Source organism: Gavia stellata, chromosome 28 (genome assembly GCF_030936135.1).
Source record: "Gavia stellata isolate bGavSte3 chromosome 28, bGavSte3.hap2, whole genome shotgun sequence".
In the NCBI taxonomy this organism is placed as follows: domain Eukaryota; kingdom Metazoa; phylum Chordata; class Aves; order Gaviiformes; family Gaviidae; genus Gavia; species Gavia stellata.
In genome coordinates, this window is record NC_082621.1 from 2132401 (window position 1) to 2152202 (window position 19802).

The 19802-nt window shown below is 67.5% G+C and overlaps 1 protein-coding gene across 1 annotated transcript; it reads right to left on the reverse strand.

Moving 5' to 3' along the window:
- Positions 1-789: 789 nt before the first annotated feature.
- ARHGAP23 (Rho GTPase activating protein 23) lies at positions 790-19570 on the reverse strand. Its single transcript, XM_059830329.1, has 24 exons — positions 19564-19570; positions 17484-17663; positions 14332-14356; positions 13297-13389; positions 12799-12877; positions 12428-12482; positions 9960-11418; positions 9056-9211; positions 8816-8927; positions 8665-8722; positions 8361-8498; positions 7964-8263; positions 6711-6772; positions 6230-6357; positions 5967-6085; positions 5729-5884; positions 5175-5253; positions 4697-4770; positions 4486-4575; positions 4163-4288; positions 3978-4019; positions 3769-3862; positions 2219-2250; positions 790-2105 (listed from the first exon to the last, which is right to left on the reverse strand). Exons 1-24 carry the CDS (start codon positions 19567-19569, stop codon positions 1077-1079), a joined length of 4692 nt encoding a protein of 1563 aa, XP_059686312.1. The 5' UTR covers position 19570; the 3' UTR covers positions 790-1076.
- Positions 19571-19802: the final 232 nt, after the last annotated feature.

Below are 19802 nucleotides of genomic sequence, written 5' to 3' on the forward strand. Positions count from 1 at the left end.
CTGGTCCAGCACGTCCCCTGGTCGGGGCTGGCCTTTCAGCTGAGCAAAGCTTCTTAAAAAATCCTTATAAATCCTTTGTAATATGTTACACAGTCAGAGACAATATTTACAAAAAAAAAAAAAAGAAAGAAAAAAAAAACCAACTTTACAGCAAATATTTGCATAACGTATGAGAACGACATGGAGAAACAGTGACGTGACTTCACACCCCCCCCACGGCCCCGGCAGTGGCCGCCTGAGCCCGTGGCACGCGTGTGCCTGCATGGCGAGGCTGGGGGTCCCCGCACCCCCACCAGCCGCAGCCCCCCCGGGCAGCTGCACCGCACCCCCTTCCTAAAGTGCTTCTGGCCTGGGGGGGTAGGAAGGGCAGCGGGGCTGGGGAGGGGGCCATGCCGTGCCGTGCCATGCCAGGCAGCACAGCCGGTCCCGAGCTGCTGCCGGATCGTGGCTGCAGCTTACGGCGTTGCAGGGGACAGCAGTGTCCCCCCCGCACCGCAGGGTGCCCCTCTGTGCCAGCCCCTCTCGTCACACCCGCTCCCATGCAAACACCCATCCCAGGGGACCCCGTCCGTTGTGCCGAGGGCCACCCCGGCTCAGCCGCGCCCCAACGTAGAGCCCAGACCCCCATGGCACACGTGGCACGGAGCACGCCCGGGTCAGTCTGATGGCACCGAGGTCCCCAGGGTCCCCAGCTCGGGGAAGGCCTCCAGCAAGGGCAGCCGCAGCACCCAGGGAAGCGCCCGCACTTCGCACCGCCGCGGCCGGGGACAGCAGGGCCACCACCGCCTGGGGTGGGGACAGACCCCATGAGCCCCCCTCCAACCCTCCTGGCACTGCCCGGGGGCCGGAGCACCATGGGATGGGGCCAGGCTGCGGCACGGGACCACCACGCGACCCTGCCGGTCCCCAAAGCAAGGGGGACAAGGTGGCTTTGTCCCACCTGTGGCGCGGTGGCCACGGAGACTCGTTAAATAACAGCAGCTTGTCCAGAGCACAATTAAATACAAGAACGAAGGCGAGTCCTTAAATTAAACACTGGCTGGGAGGGGAAGCCGCGGCGAGGGCATCTCGGGAGGTCAGAGACACTGGGGGAAGCGCAGGGGGGCCGGGGGGCCGGGGCTGCCCGGGGGGCTCTTTGTGCCCGGCACCTCGCTGGCAGTGCCGGGCTGTGCCAGGGTGGGTGCTGGGGGCCGGGCTTTGGTGGACTCCAGGCTGCTGAGCCCCGAGTCCTTGTCACGGCAGGGTCCCGGGGACATCTCCAGCCCCCGCGGCTCCTTCCACTCGTTGAAGTTGAGGTCCTTGAGGCCACCAGGCACCACCACGGTGTGCCGGCGCCAGCTGCTCTTCTTGCGGCGGGTCTCGGGGGAGTGGGCTCGGCGCAGGCGGACCCCCATGTCATCGGCCGAGGCTCGCAGGCGCTGCCGGAGCTGCTCCCGCAGCGAGGGCCGCCCGGGGGAGGCCCAGCCCTGGTCCTCCCCGGTGGGCACCGGGGTCTCGCCGGCTGGCCGGGGCCGCCCCAGCTTCCTGCGGGCCAGTGTGTCACACTGGATCAGGCGGTGGGAGTTGAAGGAGGGGCGGCCGGGGGGCCCCTTGTCCTCATCCCTGGTCCCCCCATCCGCCTGCCCCAGCCGGGGCCGGGTGCCCTCCCGGCTCTCCGTGTCCGTCTCCATGTGGCTGAGCTCGCTGCGCTCGTCATCCGCCTCCTCCCCGCGGCTCCCGGCCACCGACTGCACCTCGGAGCACAGGCTGCGGTCCATGGTGGACAGGGTGGAGTAACCCGACACAATGGAGCGGGCGTCTGGCGCCGGCTCGGACCCGGCACCCTCAGGCTCCAAGGAGCTCTCCCGCTCCATCCCGGCTGGGCTGGGGGCCGCCGGCTCGGCACCAGTGCTGCGGGGGGCTTTGCTGGGTCCCAGCGCGGCAGCCACGGTCCCCTCATCCTCCTGCTCCCAGCCATGGATGTCCCTGCGCTCCGCATCATCATCGGTGCTGCTCCCAATGCCCTCGGCCTCTCTTCTCTTCTTCCTCTTGCGGGCGGCAGCCGAGACGAAGGGGATGGCGAGGAGCTCCCGGTGCGACGGCGCCTTCTGTGACGGCCACGTGCCCTGAGAAGACGGTGACACCGGGGTTAGGGATGGTGGTGCCAGGGTCAGGGATGGGCTCCGTGCCCCAGCCATCGCATCCCTCCCTGCCAGCCCCCAGCCCGGGACCCTCTTACCTTTGGTTTGGCGGAGCCGCTGCGGGTTGAGCCTGTAAAGCAGAGCAGAGAGGGGGGTTAAGCCGGGCCCTGGTGAGTGGGCACGTCCTGGGGAGGGGGTTCAGTGGGTAGAGCTGGGGGATGCTGCTCCGTTCCCCCAAACCGGGATGGGGACATGCCGAGGCCATCGGACGGGCTGGTCCCTGGCAGAGACACCAGCGCCAAGTGGGTTCGTGTGCCGGCAGCTGCAGGAGGTGCCGGGAGGCTGGGGGGGGGCTCCGGTGGTACACGGGGGTCCCCAGCACTGCTCGCCCACTGCAGAGCCCCAGGTGAGGAGTGGGAGCAGGAGGGGGACACGCAGGCACACACAGCCAGGAAACACAGCCAGGACCCCAGCGGCAGGACCCCAACCCTCCCACGGCCACGGGGCACAGAGGGGACTGGAGCTGGGCACGGTGCTGCTACCGCCACGTCACCGGGACGGGGCACGGGGAGCCAGCTGGATACCACATCCAGCCTTGGAGCGGGATCTGGGACAGGCTGTGCCAGAGGGGACTAGCACAGGCCATGGGGCTGCCCCAGCTCCCTGGGAGGTTAGGGGGCAGGTGGGGACAGGGGGGTGACAGGCAGCCCTGGCCCTGCTGCCGTGGTGTGAAGGACAAGGACAAGACAACACACACCCTCTCCCGCCCCGCACGCCCCGGGATGGGGTTAGCAGCTGCTGACGACGAGAGAGGGGGAGGCAGAAAGGGGGTGCTGACCCTCCCCAGGGCATCAGGACCCCCATACCCCAGCGTTCGGGTGTGCCAGTCCCAGGACCCCCAGCACCCGTCCCTGCCAGGGAATGCCAACAGCAGCCCCAGTGCAACCACAGGCACCAGCCAGCAATGTGGGAGAACCAGGGTTAAAGGATCTGGGGCTCCCCAAGGGCTCAGCTGCCCCTCGCGATGCTGGGGACACTGGGGACGGTGGCTGGGCAGGATAGGGCCCCCTCCCCTCCCGCTGCCCCCCGTGCTCCCACTCTCTCGTGGTCACCCGGAGGAGTTAGTGCATGAGCAATGCACCCAGGATCAACACTGTACCCGCTCTAGCTCTCGAGGAGGTCCGCTGGAGAAGGAAGAGGAGGAGGAGGAGGAAGAGGACAGCACAGAGAAGTTCAAGGAAAGAACGTAAGAAATCAGTCGAACATCAGAGTCTCCCGGTCTCCGGGTTGGCAGCATGGGCTGGCGCGGGGGACCGGGCACGGGCACGGGCAGGGGTCCTGTGGGCTGCTGGGGCACCGCAGCCGGCTGCGTTTGCAGAGGGACAAGGAGCAGCCACGGAGAGGAGGGTGACCGGAGAGGGCAGGGAGGGGACTCTGCTGGCACCCCCAAGGGGGATGTCCCCGCTTTCCCGTGAGCAGGGTGCCGGGATGTCCCGCTCCGGCACGCACGGGTTTGCCATGGCCACAGCGAGCGGGGCTGGCTGCCCACGGCGGTGTGAGCATGGGGGGATGGAGCAGCTGGAGAGGCACCCCGGGGTGCCCCGGTGCCAGGACTGGAGGGGCCGGTGCCGCGGGCACTGCTCCTCACCTGCGGCATCGCCAGGCGCTGCGGTCCTGCCGATGTTGGGGAGCAGGTACTCAATGTTGGGCACAGACTGAGCTTCCTTCTCATCCACGGGGGTCTGCAAGGGGAGGGGACACGGCGGTCAGGCAGCTGCTGATGGCACCCTGGCTCCCAACCGGGGCTCTGCACCCCCCTGCCCCACAGCAAGCCCCCCTGGCAGGGACAGGACTCACCTTCTCGCCCTTGTCCTCCTTGTCACTGAAGAACCAGTCCGACTGTGGGGGGAGACGGGAGAGGGGTTAGGGACCGGCAAGGAGCAGTGGGAGCTCGGCACAGCCGGGGAGCACCATCCCCGGGGTGCGGATCAGCCCCTTCCTCCAGCCACGCCGATGCCCGCCTGCCCGCCGATGCCACTTACGTGCTGGATGAGGGTCTCCACGATTTTGTAACGGTCAGGCATATGTGTAACCATGTCGGTCATGTTGTCCTCAGACGTCCGCACCAGCGTGGGGCCGAACACCAAGGCCAGGTTTCGGGGCTCCATCTGCAACCGGAGCTGGGTTTAGTGCCTGCCCGTGGCCACCGCTCAGTGTTCGCTGCTCCATCAGGCACCGTCTCCCTTCCCACCCCACCATGAGCTGAGGCTCAGCCCAAGCTGGGGGGGTCGAGGTGGGACAGGGGTCCGGGAGAGCCTGCTCAGCCCCGGGATGGTGCCCGCATGCCAGGGCGGGCGGACGGTACCTTGTTCTTTTCCGAGTGGTCAGCGATGGTCTTCAGGTGGCCCACCAGGAACTTGAGTGTCTCGTAGTAGTGACCTGGCAGGTCCCGAATCTGCGGGGAGGCACCGGGTCACCTCTCTGCTCGCCCCCTCTGCCTTCCCCACCCACACCAGCACCCAAGGCGGGGCTCCAGGGCTGTGCCCCCCACCCCAGCCCCTGCCCCATCTCCCTACCAGTTTCCGCAGCGTCCTCATCCTCTCGCTGGCATCCTCTATCCTGTTGGCCTCGATAAAGTCATTGTACTTATCTGAAAGTGGGACATGGGGGGGTCAGAGCCAGGCGGAGGGGAGAGGGCACCCCCCGGGACCAGGGACCCCCGGATGCACCAGCTGGAGATGCTGGGGAGGTGGCTGGGTGCTGGTGGGGTCCCACTGGGATGGGGCACAGTGGGGTAGGGAGGGACAAGGACAAGGGCTGGCCCAGGGGGCTTAGCGAGGAGGGGGTCTGCAGAGCCCCCCACCTTGGGTGGGCGCTGGCTCACTCTGTCGTAGGGTCTGGGGACCTGTCCCCAACGTGGGGATGGGTGGGACGGGCTCTGGGGCTGCCAGTCAGCCCGGTATCAGCCATCGACACGTGGCCATCGGCACAGGGTCATCTGCGGCCACTTTGGGGGCCCCGGGGGAAGCGCACGGCCAGGGCGCAGCGACTCACCGTCAGTGAAGAGGGGCTCAGGCAGCTTTCGGAAGAAGGATTTCAACAGGCTGCTGATGACATTCAGATCCTGCCACCGCTGCGGGGAGAGAAGAGGCTGCTCAGTGGGACCACGCCGGGCAAACCCAGGTGCCAGCGGGAGAAAGTCCCCAAGCTGAGGGAGTCCCAGGCCACCAAGACCGAGGGGGACACCAGCCAGCACCACGGTGGCCATGAGGTCGGCAGGATGGCTGTCCCCACCCTGTGCCCCTGCAGCAATGTGGCGAGATGCAAGGGGACAAATGTGTCCCCAAGCTGCCACCTACACTGCTGCCACCGACCGCTAGGCGGCCCTGCCACCCCAGGGAAGGTCATGGTGATGGAGACGGGAATGATGATGGAGACAAGGACAATGATCATGTTGGAAACAGGGATGATGATGGAGACAGGGATGGTGACAGAGCCACGGACCAGGACAATAGCCCCAAGAGCATCTCAGAGGCATGGGGATAGGGATGGGGATAAGGATGGGGACAGGAGTGGGGACAGGGACATGCAGCCCGCCCTCCCCTCACCTCATCCTGCAGGTTGATCTCGGTGGCTCCCTTGTTGAGCTGCTCCTGCAGGCTGGACACCACCGCGTTGTTCCCGGGCACGCGGTAGATGCCCATGTACTCCAGCCCTCGGTCCTCCACCACCTTGCAGCAAGCTTCCACGATCAGGGGGACATTCTGCGGGGACAGGGTGGGGGGTGACGGAGGTGCTGGGGCCATGCAGGGTCCCCAAGGGCTGGCTTTGCTGACGCGGCCGTACCTTGTTGTTCGGGGCAGGCTGGCAGTCCTCCAGCCTCACGCCGAAGGCCCGGGGGGCAGATTTCTTGTTCTTCTTCATGATGTTGATGCCCCACGGGGCTTTTTGGGAGCCGCTCTCATCTGGGGAGAAAACCCCACAGGATCGTTTGCTAATGAGCCAGGAGAAGCGGGAAGAGCATCCCTGCCCTGGGGTGAGGCCCCCCTCCTTGCAAAGCCCCTGGGTTTGCCATGCCAGGGTGCCCCACGCCGCAGGGAGGGACCTACCTTTCATGACGGCCGCATCCTGCCTGGGGGACCGGGGCGCGCTGGTTCCCGTCTGCTTCAGGAACTCGGCTCGGATCCCCAGCCCGCGAGAGCCCTTGGGCGAGGAATCGGGCTTGGCACCCGCGGGGCTGCGGGGAGAGCGGGGGGCTCAGGCGGGGCACGGCCGGGGGCACCAGCCCGGCGCAAAACCTCCCAGCAAACACTGGCATCTCTCCTGGGCTGCCTGGCATCCTACCCGTACCCATGGGGCTGCACCCCACGCGGGGTAATGGGGACCCTTGGGGAGCACTGAGCTGCTTTAACCCTTTGCTTGGTGCCAGTTTGGCTGAACCGGATCCTGCCGGCACCCTGAGCAAAGCCGGGTGCAGCCGGCACCTCCGGCGCTGCCCCATCAAGGGAGACACTGGCTTTGCTCCATCACTTTAAAATTGAGGTGAATAAAGCACTCGGGGTCTTGGTGGCCACCGCCCCGGGTCCGTACCTCACTTTCCGGTAGTCGTTTAACTTCTTGTTGATAAGCGCTTGGCTGGCAAAACCGGGGTCCTGGGGAGGCAGAGAGAAGAGGGGAAGGGAGAGCTTGAGCAGCGCGTCCGCTGGAGGTCCCAGGCAAGTCCACGCTCTGCCGGGCACCGCACGGGGCCAGGCAGGACCAGCGAGAGCAGGACCGGGTCCCCGCTGCCCTGAAACAGCCGGCGCCCGCCAACGCTTGCCGCCCCGCTGCGGTCTGCGGCACTCCTTGCCGTGGTGCGGGGCGGCACGCGGGCTCCGAGCTGGCCGCAGAGGCTCGGGGACAGGCGTTTCCCTCGGCAGCACGCACACCTCCATCTGCCCGCGCCAGACGCACCCGCTGCACCATGCAGCGTCCAAAGACACGCACCCATTCCCGCGGGATGCTGCCTGCCCGGTGGCACCACAGCCCCAGTGGGTGCCCAGATGGCTCCACGTACTCCGACCCGGCAGCACCTTCCCTGTGCCGGTGCTGCCAGCCCCGCCAAGCCCCCTGCGCCCTCCGGAGCGGGGCTGTGCCGCAGAGAACCAGAGACTGCTCCGAGCTCAACGCACCCTCCAGGGCCGGAGCCTGCCACAACCCTGGCATGATCGCTGCAACCAAACGAGGCCATCCCGGCACCGCGGGGAGACGGCACACAGCCAGCCCAGCGCCGGCACATCCAGCCCTGCGGATCCTCCGCTGGAGCCCATGGCCCCGGGGAGCAGCTCTCCCCATCTCAGACCCGAGCGACCCATTGCACAGACCACGGCTGCCTGGCGAGGGCTCAGCCCCAACTCGGCACCAGCCCCGGCAGCACCGCGCAGGCACCAACGCAGGCAGCGATCTCCCTGCCAAATCTCTCTCCACCAACGGAGACACAACACACCATGGCAGAGCCACACATGCTCCTCTCCCACCGCACAACCAAATGCCACCGGTGGATCCGGTGCCGACCCTGCCTGGAAGCGCCGCTGCGGCGCACAGAGAGCCATGCTGCCGAGCGCCCCGGCGCACCCTGCCCCAGCCGAGGCTGGCGGAGCCGCGCTCTTCTTGGACGCCACGGTGCCCGCGAGCCCCTGTGCACCCCTGGGAGCACAGCACGGGACCGGTGAGCCCCACGCCGGCCAGCCGCGCAGGGGCCGGCCATGGCCTGGGGAAGCAGCACAAGGCAAAGAGCCGGAGAGAGCCGAGGCGGTTAGTGCCGGGAGAGCCAGAGGCAGCCGGGAGCCCCATGTGGCTCTCACCTCGCCCTCGGCCTTGCTGTTCTCCCTGATGACTTTGATCCAGGCCAGCATGTCTTCCCGATCCTCTGCCTGAAAGAGATATTCACAGAAGTCAGCGGTCGTCAGCCGGAAGACGTGCTTCCTCTTGGTCTCGCTGTAGGAGATGTCCACCAGGCACGCTCGGATGCTGATCGGCGGCTCCTCCTCACCTGGGGCCGGGGCGCAGGTCACCGCCTCCCGCCTGTCCTTGCACAGGTACAGCGAGTGGGTGCGCAGCACGGCGAAGACGCGCTTCCACTGCCGGATGCCTCCACCGACCTTCTGCGGGGAGAAGGGATGGGGCACGGACCTCAGGGATGCTCGCGGCAGGGAGCGTCCCCCCAGCATCGCCGGCCGGGCTCGGGGGGCACCCGCCTACCTTCCCCTTTTTGGTGAGGATCTGCTTGCAGTGGAGCCAGCCCTCCTTCCTCACGGCGCTGAACGGGACGTCCGAGAGGTCGGAGGTTGAGTGTCTTTTGGAGCGGGCGTCTTCGGACGTGCCAAGGCTGTCCAGAGACTGCGGGGAGGGACCGGAGGGCACCGTTGGGACGATGCCATCAGCACCCCGTGCTCTGCCAGCCCCCTGCCCACCCATCCCCACGGGCAGAGCAACACCAGGCTGCCCTTCTCCAGGTGGGGGGCACCCCCAGGACCCCCAACCCTCGCCGTCACCCAACACTCACCCCATCGGTGAAGAAGCTCCTCAGCATGCGGAGGCTGGGGACCCGGCTGGGCATCCTCCTGGGGGGGTGAAAGCAGCCCCCGTGAGTGGGATGGCAGGGAGGGGATGGGAACCGTGCGGTGGTGGGACCGGGAGGGGGGGTCCAGCCCTACCTTAGGATCTTCCCCTCATCCCGAAATGCATTCAGACCATCGTCGCAAGACTTGGAGCGCTCGGTGGTGATGGCCAGGAGGTAGGACGAGCGGCGGCCGGCCTTGATGCTGCCTGCGAGGGGGAGAAGGGCAAAGCACACGCTGCTCAGCCCAGCGGGCACGGGGCAGAGCTCCAGAGCTGGGGGCTGCTCCTCCCCATCCCACCCCCCACGGACCCGTCAGAGCCCCCCCAGCACTTACTGCAGTCCTGGGAGTAGTGCCGGCTCAGGGCAAAGGCGAAGGTGGGCGAAGAGGGGCTGGTGGCGACGGCGGGCGCGGAGTTCATGGCGCTGGAGACCACCGAGGAGGCGGGGACGTGCTTGGCCTTCAGGTCGATGCTGGGGCTGGTGGGTTCGTCTGTGAGAGGGGTGGGCAGCGTTGCAGGAGGGGTCGGGGCAGGACTGGGGCAGGGAAGTCCGTGCTGGGACCCCCCCGGCGCTTCTGGTAACTGGTGCGTTTGCAGGTGGCCGGGCTGGGGGACATCCCACCCCCAGCAAAGCCAGGAGCCACCAGTGCCCCCCAACCCCACCCCATCCCCTCCCTCCCCGTCCAGCCCCGGGGTCCCTCCCTGGGAGCAAGCACGGGGCAGGCTGCGGTGCGGGAGGGGGCAGAGCTGGCACTCCCCCAGACCCCTTTGGGTGCCCCCAGGCAGAGGTGGCCGTGCAGGGAGGTCCTGAGCAGGACGGGGAATGGGTCATCCCGGACATGTCACTGTCCCCACTTTGGGCAGGGCTCCAGTTCACAACCAGTCGTGCCCAGTAAGAGGTACCAGGAGCTGGGCAGGGGGTTCAGGACAACAGAGGGAGGGATGAGGCTGCTCGAGCCCAAACCCTGGCACCCCATCGCCAACGTCTGCAGCCCTGCTCGGGGGCAGCAAGCCCAGAGGGGTGCAGGGCACTGCGGAGTGCTGAGCACTGCGTGGTGCTGAGCACTGTCATGCTGCTGCTGTGGCCCCTTCCTGTCCCCACACTGGCCACGGACAGATGCTCTGAAACCGTGCCACATGCCCTGTCCCCCCCAAAACGTGACCTCCCTGGCATGGGACTTACTAAACCCCCACCCCAGAGGCAGCCACCCCCCCGCCGGTGAGGACCCCCCGACTCACCGATGAAGGGGATGGACGCCAGCGAGTCCTCGGGGGCCGCCAAGGGAGCCACGCGCCGGCCTTGCCGCTCGGCTGCCAGTCTCTCCCCTTTGCCGCCGGCCGGCGGGGGGTCACAAATGTCCGTCTCCTTCACCCCCTCGGGGAACACAAAGTTCATCTGCCGCAGCGGGGCTGGCATCTTGCGGCCCGTGGGCGGCTTCTGCCGCAAAACCACCTCTTCCCTCCGCTCCTCCGGCTGCTCGGGCACCCGGCTGCTCTCCGGCCACTGCTCTCTGGGTGCGGCAGGGACTGGCGGGGGACCGGTGGGTGGTGGGACAGGGGGGACCACCCTCTCTGGGAGCGGGGCGGCCGGCCGCTGTGAGATGCTGAAGGTGGGCAGGCCACTGAAAGCCGGGTCACGGAAAGAGAGGGCGTGCAGCAGCCCGGTGCGGCGCTGGAAGGACGGGCTGTAGCTCCGGTAGCCGATGTAGCCTGAATCATCCGCGCTCTGCAGGTTGGGCTGTGATGGGTGCTTCTGCACGGGCGCCGGCTCCCGCGAGGAGGAGGTGGAGGAAGAAGGCGCGAAGGAGCTGTGCGGGATGGGCTGCCCGGCAGCGGTGACGGTGGCCCGGCAGACCCTCTCGGGTGGCCACGCAGAGCGGTCGAGGCGAGGGGAGAGCAGGGCGCCAGGCTCCAGTGCCTCCATGGAGCGCCCATACCTGCCCAGGTAGTGGTCGGAGCGGGCGCGGGGCGCCCAGCCCTCGCGGGAGGGCTGCAGCAGGGTGTCATGCGAGGCACTGTGGGGCCAGCCCCGGTGGGCTGCCGCCGAGCCCCCCAGCCGGTCCTGGGACACGCTGCGGTAGCGGGGCGGCATGGCGTGCCGCCGCTCCTCCGAGGCGCTCCGCCGCGGCTCCTGGCTGCAAAACCAGCGGGACAGAGCCTGCTGGCACTCCTGTCGGCCGGGCGCCCGCTGGCTGCCCGCCGCCTCCCGGGGGGGCCGCCCGGCCCCCGCCAGCCCCCCGACGCCCTCCTTGAAGCCGCAGTGAGTCCGGTGCTCCGGGAGGTGCTTGGGGACCCCGTAGCAGGAGGGAGTGGTGGGGGGGACCCCGTAGCGGTCGGGCAGAGAGGATGCGGCATTGCTGGGGCAGCTGGTGCGGGAGAAGGAGCCAGGGTGCCCGTGGGGAGCGGTGGGGCGCGGCGGGGGACCCCCGGGCTGCGGCTCGTCAGGGCGGTGCGCGGGACTGCTGCCTGCCTCGCTCCGGGTGCTGGCGAGCATGGCTGTGCCCAGCGGAGACGAAGGGCCTGTGGCGGCGGGGCGGTGGGCACGGGCGTCCGGCGGCTGGCCCGGGGTGGGCTCGGCGCCCCGCGCCTGGAAGGGGTACGTCTTCCGCGGGTAGCAGATGGGAGGGGGCTCAGGGATGCTCTGTGCCCCGCCGGAGTACGGCTCGTTGCCCTTCAGGTAGGCATCCTGCGAATACGCCTGCGGGGAGACGGGGGGTCAGGGTGGGGGGGCCAGGGCCGCAATGCCCCGCTCCCACCACAGGCAGTGTGCCACGGGGATGCTCTCTGCTCCTCCCCAACCCGTCAGCAAACCTCCCTGTCGGGGCGAGCTGGGCAGGGCTGGCTGCAGCCCCCCCCAGTCCTGCTTTCCCATGGGGCCCCCCCAGCGCTGAGCAAGGCTGCCACCAACACCAGCCCTTCCGCTCTCTCCGCTGCCCGGCCGCCCTCCCTTCCCCTTCCCTCCTTCCTAAAATACCCCGGCACGCCTGGCCGAGCCCGGCTCTCCCTTCTCACTTTTCACAGGTGCCTCCAACATCACGCCCGGGGGATCCTCAGAGCCCGGGGCAGGCACAGATGTGAGATCCCCCCCCTCGCCAGGGCTGTAAGACCCCCCCAGCCCAATGGAAGCGGGTCCCCCCGGATGGGGCCAAGCAGTGGTGCCACCTAATAGCCACGCCTGGGGTGGGTGCCGGCAGCTTTGGCAGCAGCACTGCTGAGACAGCCGCGGGAGGCAGCCGGGACCGGAGGAGCACCATGCAAAGCGCCACACGCACCCGTCGGCTCAGGCCACCCTGCCGGGGTGACCGCTGTCCCCGTACCCCAGCTCACCAACAGCAGAGCCACTTGGGGTGCTCCAAGGATAAGCCAGACCCCGAGACCCAGAACAACTCACCCTCCAGCTAAGCCTGAGGATGCCCCCCCAAAAATCAGGGGCCACATCCCCCATCCTTCCTACCCCAGATCCCCGGTACTTCTGTTTCCGTACCCACTGCTGCTCCAGGGATGCTGGTGGGGCCCTGTCCCCAAGTGTCCCCAAGTGTCCCCGGCAAAATAGGGCCACCTGGCCACCCCCACCCAAGGCGCGGGAGGAGCGTGGGCAGGGACGGACCAACCCCTCAGGTTTGGCACAGCAGGAACACTGGCACAGCCTGGGAAAGACACGCCGAAGAACCCCTGCCTGGTCCCCGGCACCCGCCCCACAAACTCACCAGCTGGAGGATGTCCTCGTCCTTGGGCATGATGGAGAGCTCCAGCACATCGTCACTGCGGGGAGAGGGGACAGAGGGGTCAGGGTGGCCGGGGTCGGTCCCTGCCTGCCCCCAAGGAGGCCAATCTCATGCTCGAACGGATCCTCCACGAGGAGATGGACGTCCCCATCCCCACGTGATGGTCACAGCACGCTGCTGCCTGTCCCTGGTCCCCTGCAGCACCGCTGCCTGCGGGCGCCCAAGCGACTCACCGCTCCTGCCACCCTGGTGACACCCGGGGGGACAGTGCCTGCTGCGACGTGTCCCCTTCATGTCACCTCCCCAGCTCTGCCCATCCCCACGCCCCTCCCAGCCCCGGACAGGGGACTCACCTGTTCTGGATCAGCGCGATGACCTGCGAGTAGGTTTTCCCAATGATGCTTTCCCCATTCACCTTGACCAGCCGGTCCCCTGCAGAGCAGGGGGAGAAGACAGTGTCACCGCAAGTCAGTGGGGAGGTGGTGGCACTTGGCTGTCCCCACAGTCGCTCACAGCAGGGTTTGAAAACGGCCAGGGTTTTTGCCAGGGGCAGAGCCAGGTCCCGTGTGGCAAGGGGAGCTGTGGCGACCCCGCAGCCAGCTTAATCCATGGGGACTCCAATGCTGCTCTGGGCACCCCCAGCCCAGGGATGAGAGAACAGAGCCCCCACAGCACCAGGGAGCAGAGAGAAGGGTGGGGGAAGAAAAGAAGGAATGCAAGAAAAAGAGCAAAACAAGCAAGAAAGTCCCCGGCAGAGGAGGGAAAGCATCCCGCACATCCCACGAGCAGCCTGGAGCCACCTCCGGCTCCAAAACCCTGCCAGCCCCGCTGCCCCGTGTGCCCCCACTCACCAGTGCGCAGCCCAGCCTGGTGTGCCGGCCCGTCCTCCCGCACGTTCTTCACGAAGATGGTGTCCATGGGCTCCAGGCGGCTCCGGGGGGGACCTGCTCCCCAGGGACAGAGCGTCAGGGAGCCGCCGGCATGGCTGGGCCCATCCCACAGCAAGAAGCTGTACCCCCCGCGGTACCCTCCTTGCCTCCCCAAGCCCACGCACGGCCGCCCTGCCTGCACCCGGGACCTGCGGAGCACAGGTCCTGCCCCGGGCAAAATCCCCTGTCTCGGGCAGCCCCCCGGCACCCGTCTCCCCGAGCCGTGACGGCTCCCCGGCGTGGCTGCAGCCATGCACCTTTGCAAGAGCAAAACCCATCGGGTGCTGCAAGAAATAGGTGGGTGGGTGGGCCAGGGGGGCAGAGGGACGGGGCCAACAAGGGATGCTGAATCCCACGGGGACCTCCTGGAGCGAAGCTGGTGTCCCCCCAGCCCCGACACGCGCTGGGTGCCAGGTCTGGCCACCGCTGCCTGCACCGGCTTCCCGGGGAGCGCAGCCCTGGTGCCTCGTCACCCCGCCAGAGCACCGATCCGTTCCGACACCTTCACATTCGCTCACGTCACTGTCAGCCTCCGGGAGGAGAGCGGGGCCGTGTCCCCGTCCCCAAACACCCCGCATTCAGCCGAACCACCCGGTGCTGGCCATGCCGCAGCCGGTGCAGGGACCGGTGCTGGCCATGCCGCAGCCCCTCTGGCTTTGGGACAGACCCCCTTGAGCACGAGGTCCAGCGAACCTCCCAAGGGCTTTGGGGACACCGAGCCCGTCTGCCACGCCAAGTGCCACCGAGCTGCCACCAAAGCACTGCACCGCTTCACCGCCAGCAGATATTTCAGGCCACGGTGCCAGCCAGCAGAGATGGCGGACTGTGTCCCCCGGCTGCAACACCCACTGCGACCTGTGACAGCCGCGCACCCCGGGACCCCTGTGCCCACCAATCTGGGAGGTGATGTCCCCCTGCGCAGGGGGGTCCCCGCAGCGGCACAGCACCAGTGCTCACCTGCTCGGTTCCCGTTCTCCTCCTCCTGCTGAAAGAAGAGAAAAACACTTATTTGGTGGCTGGGCCAGGACAGCCGCAGCGGGGGCACCAGGAGGGGACCGGAGGGGTGCCAGCCCCAAGAACCCCCTCGCAGGACCTGCACGTCCCTCTGCCCTCCACCACCCCCGGCTAAAATTACCTCCTGACACCGGATCCGGCCGGGCCGCCTGCACAGCCCCGCCGGCGGGCAGGGAGCGGGACCCACCGCAGCCCCCTGGTACCCAGCTGCTGGGGAAGGGGCCGGTTTTGGGGCAGGGGAGTGGGAAGGGACCCAGCCAGCCCCACGGTGGCATCTCGCCATTCTGCCGAGACACCGAGCCTGGCTGGGGACAGCCCAAGCCCCCGCACCAGGGTCCCGGGGAGGGATGGCAGTGCCAGCTGGCACCCATGCCATGCCACCACAGCACCTGGGCAGCGGGTCCTGGCGACAGGGACCCCCGGGAAGGGGATGGCTTTGCGCAGGCGTCCTCGGAGGGGCACCGGCTGCCAGCGGGGCTATATTTAGCCCTGCAATTATTCAGCGCGGGGAGCGTGTCCAGAGGGGGGGCCGTCTCTGCAGCCTCCTGCTGCATGGGGCAGGCTGCCAGAGCTGCAGCGGGCATTGCAGGGGGGATGGCGGAGGGCTCCCAGCCCCCCCTTCCCAGCCACGGGCAGGGGACAGCCCTGGGAGCCATGTGGCTCTGTCCCTTGGTCCCTTGGGGTGGGAACTGCGGCCGTGGGCTCCTGCCCTTGTCTCTCACATCCTCCCGTGGGGACTCCCCTGCAGAGCCACACTGCCCTGGGGGGTGCCCAAGCAGGGGCAGGGCACGGGGTGCTGGCACCCACATGGGGCTGCACCCACACTGCCGAGCCCCCAGCCCTGCCACGGAGGCGGCTGCACCCCGGGCTGCTCAGCCCCACGCGTGGGTCCCAACGAGGGACCCAGGCACCTGGAAGGGGATTTCTCACTCCGCAAGTGCCGGATCCTGCTGTCCTGCTGTGGGCACAAGCCCGGCTCCAGCCAAAAGGCTTTGCCAGCAGCAGCTCCCTCCCCAGCCCCCAGCCAGTGCAGGGCAGTGGGGACACAGCCCCGATGTCCCCAGGGAGGGCAGGTCCCTTCAGGGTGCTGGGAAGGGACTGGTCTCCATCCCGGCGTGACGGGGGTGAGGAGGAGGAGGGGGCTGGAGGCATCTCTCCGTGGTGTCCATTGAATGGTGGGAAGGAAAAGCCATGTCCCATGGCCTCAGCACACAGCCAGCACCGTTGCCCGCACACCGAGTAGCTGCCGCGGTGCCACGGCAGGAGCGTGGGGCCACCGAGGTCCCCTGGAGGCACGGACTCATCCCTCTCCCTGCCCCTCCTCGCCCTGCGGCACCCCGGAGCCCTTCTCGGCCCCCCGGGGCAGCCCGGCAGCCCCGCTCCCAGGGCTGGGGCCAAGGCTGGGTGCGGCGGTGCCAAAGCATGGCACGGTGAAGGCAGCTCTGCCGTCACCCTCCCTGCTGAGTCAACCCCACCGAAACTCAGCCCCCAGACCTGGCCACCCGCCGGCACCCGCGGGTGCTGAGCCAGCCATGCCGCACCCTGCCCCGCCAGCCCGGGAGCGCCGGCTTCGGCTCAGACGGGTGCCGGGAGCTATTCCCAGCCCCTTTCCAAGAGCACCTCCGCCTCCCGGCGCTAATCTGGCTTCTTCCCACGCGGTCCCGTGTGCTCCCGCCCTGGCGGGGCTCAGCCCTGGTGCCCAGCACTGTGGGGCAGGATCAGTCCCTTGCTCTTGGAGGATGCCTTAGGAGGACAGGGGAGAGGTAGAAGTGAGTGGGTTGGTTTGGAGCAGCTTCAGGCCATCCCCACGGCAAAAGCCCCTTTGCATAGTCACGCTGTTGGAGACGGATCAGGTCCGTGTTCCTGGTGCCGGCAGGAAAGTACAGGCAGGAAGGATTTGGGAAAGCAGAATCAGGAGCCTGGGAAAAGCGCTGTGACGGAGGATGCTGAGCAGGGACTCCAGCGAGTTGCTTCTCCCCACCCTGTGACTCACTTCCCACCGCAGTTCCCTGCCTGCGGGGAGGACGCAGCAAGCACCGGGCCATGGGGCAGCCGGAGCCGTGGGGCAGCTGGAGCTGTGGGGCTGAGGGCAGCTGTGAAGCTCTAGGGATGATGGGAGCATCCAGGTCTGCCCACCCTGGAGCAGGGAAAGGGCTGCAATGGACCACGCAGCTCCCAGACGCTTCTCTCTTCATCTGCACAAAGCTGCAGCTGCAGGAAACGGGGCGCGAGGGGGATTTCAAACCCCGGGGGCTTGGAGCGGCACGGCAGGAGAGCTGGCTCGTCATCTTCGGGTGCAGAGGGCACAGTCCACGCTGGAAGCTGATGGGTGGTTTCGCAGGGTCCCTCCATCCCGGAGGGGAAAGGTGCTGCCCGGATCGGTGCTTTTCGACGGCTCAGAGGGCGCAGGAGGCGATGCCCAACCCAGGGTTGGTTCTCCCCAAAAGGCAGCAGCTGGGAAAGGTCCGGGCTGCAGCTGAGCCAAGACACGATCGCAGCCACTGGGTCACGAGGCGAGGGCCTGCCGGCACTTCCCGGTGCTCGAGGGGATGAGCTGATGCTGGTCAGAGGAGGAGGAAGGTTGCGATGAAGGGCTCAAACAGTATCCTCTAAATCGCCCTCTCGCAGGCTCAGCTTCGCGGTGGCCATGCGTGGTTCACTTCGGCTCCAGCAACGTCCCGCTGCGCTGAGCCTGTCCCTGGCCTCGGGGGCTCTGAAGTGCCTTTTCCTGCCGTTCCCGGGGATGCCGGAGCCGTCATTCGGAGCCAAGGGATTCTCCCCGCTGCAGACAGCCGTTTCCCCGCCCCGGGACGTCTCCGGAGGCGCTGCCGACTTGCTGCTCGCTCAGAGCACGTCTCCCAGCAGCTCCGTGGGCTCCTCCATCCCAGGGCCACCCATGGGTGGGGGCAGCCCCAGGCACCCCAAGAAGGCAGGCAACAGATGGTCCACTCCATGGTTCCCCAGACCCCTCCTGCCAACCTCCAGCCCGGACACAAGCATCCTGCATCCAACCACGGCACCTCGGAGCCCCGCTCCGGCAGCCCCGGGGGTCCCTGTGCCCCCCCCCAGCCCAGCCCCCCAGGTCCCAGCCCTACCTTGGCGGTGGAGTGCACCGCCGACTCCGGGGGGTAGACGATGAAGTGGCGGAGGGTGAAGCCGAACCCCCCCTGCGAGCTCTTCCGCAGCACCACCGTCTTTGGGCCCACCCAGGGGAAGGGCCCCTCCGGGGGTGCGTTGGCATTCGGGGACGCCCCATCTCTCCGGCCCGGTGTCGGCTGTTGGGGACGAGGAGGAAGATGTCACTTCTGGGGGGGGGGGGAGTGGTGCAGGAAGTCAGCCCCCCCGTCCACCCCCCCAAAACCCTGCGCTGGAGGCTGAGATCTGCCCAAAAAGCCATTCCGCTCCTCGGAACGCCCTCCCTACTCCCGGGAAATTCCAGCCCCCAAAGACCACCCCACCAGCATTCCCCGAGACTCCTCGCATGGGACCTTTTGGGAGAAGATGCGTGGAAAGGAAATTAAAAAAAGGAGGGGGGGGAAACGAGCCGTGCCTGGGGGTCTGGATGGGACCCAGGAGCCGGCACGGCGGGAGGAGAGATGGGGGCGGATGGGGGAGTTGGGGACAAAAGGTCCCTTTCCGATGACGCTGCGGTAATAACCTCAGGCAAGCCGGAAAGAGCCGCCCGGGAGGTGGCTGGATGAGTGATGTTTCCCGAGACGGGGCAGGGACCTGGCACGGTGTTGGGCTCTGGCAGGGACACTGCCTGGAGCAGCAGACGGGGCCAAGAGGGACGTGGTTCTGTCCCGCAGGCCCTGGTGCCGGTGCCAGGAGGGGGAACAGGGCCACAGCAGAGCCGGAGCAGCCACGGGCATCTCGCCTGGTGCCCGGGCAGAGAGCTTGGTGAGATAGCAGGAGTCCTGACACCTTGGCTGAGTGCGGGAGGGTTTAGCACAGCCCCAGTGAGGGATGTTGCTGTTCTCCGTGGCTCCACATCTGGCTGCACATCTGGCTGCTGGGGTGGGAGCAGCCCCACAGCCGAAGGGAGCAGAGGGCCCTGCTCGCTGCCCTGGCAGTGAGCTCCGATAAAACCGGAGATATCGGCAACCTGGGAGTGGGTAGGGACAGGCAGGGCAGCGGCAGCCCGGCAAGAGGGGGTCCGCCGGGGTCCTGCCCGAGTGCCGACTCCTTCCCCGCTGCGGCAGCTGGAGTCAGCCCATCCCGGGGCGAGGGTGTTAAAATTCAGGCGCCGTCTCGGTTGAAGCGATGGATGGGGAGCGGGGAGGGAGAGGGACACACAAAGGGACAAGGCACAAAAAGCCTTTGTCTGTGCCTGTGCTGAGTGGGCCTTTTCGCTGCCGGTGGGGAAATCTGACGGCAGCTCAGCGGGGCCGGGCTGCACCCCCTGTGCCGGCACGTCCCGCACGGGGCCCAGCTGCAGGTGGGGCTGGGGGTCCCGTCCCCCTGGGGACAGGGTCCCCGTGGTGAGGGCACAGCTCTAGCACTGCAGCCCAGGAGGCATTGCCCTGGCACGGCACCCGCTGACCTGCTCCATCACTGCTGGAGCAAACCCGGAGGGGTACAAGGGCTTTGGGTGCTCGCAGACACCACAGATACCCCAAAACAAAAAGAGAGCTGCGATGCTCCAAACGCCAGCGCAGGAGATCCAGAAAACCCCACTACCAGCACCATACAGGGGGCAAAGCTCCCCACGAGCCCCCAAGCCCTCCCTGCACTGCGCACGCCCCGACCGGTGACCCAAAACCAGATGGCAAGGGACACCCCACACACTCCCACAGGGACCCCCATCATTTCACCCTGGGGCCACGAGCATCCCGGCGCGGCGCCTGTCCCCATCTGCGCCCTCCATTGTGTCGGCCGCCGGCTCGCCGGATTATTTTTAAGCTGACAGCTGAATGTGCCCTGCTGATTTTAACCGGCACAGACAAGCCTCGGAGAGGGTAGGGATCGGTGGAGACACCAACAGCAGCACCGACCCGTAGGGATGGGGACATGTCCCTGTATCACGGGCGCGCCGGAGCCGTGGTCACGGCTCCGGCACGCCCGTGGTACAGGGACACGTCCCCAGCTGTGGTGTACCCGTTACAGCATCCGTGGTCCCCTGGACCTGGTCCCCTGAGCCTAAATCCAGTCTTACAGCCAAGCAAAAGGAGATACCTGCATCTCAAACGACCTTCCCAGGCTGTTTTCCATCTCCATCCCAAGGTTCTGTAACTCACAGCGGAGGAGGGATCACTTGGGAATGCTCCCATCCCGCAGGGACCCAGCACCCTGACCCCGTTGCCAAGGATGGGTGTTTGCCTTGCCCTGATTAAGTCTCCTTTAGGAATTTCACTGCCTCAACACGGTACCTCTCCCCCTCCGGATCCCAGCTCCCCCTTGTCCCCAAAGCCTGA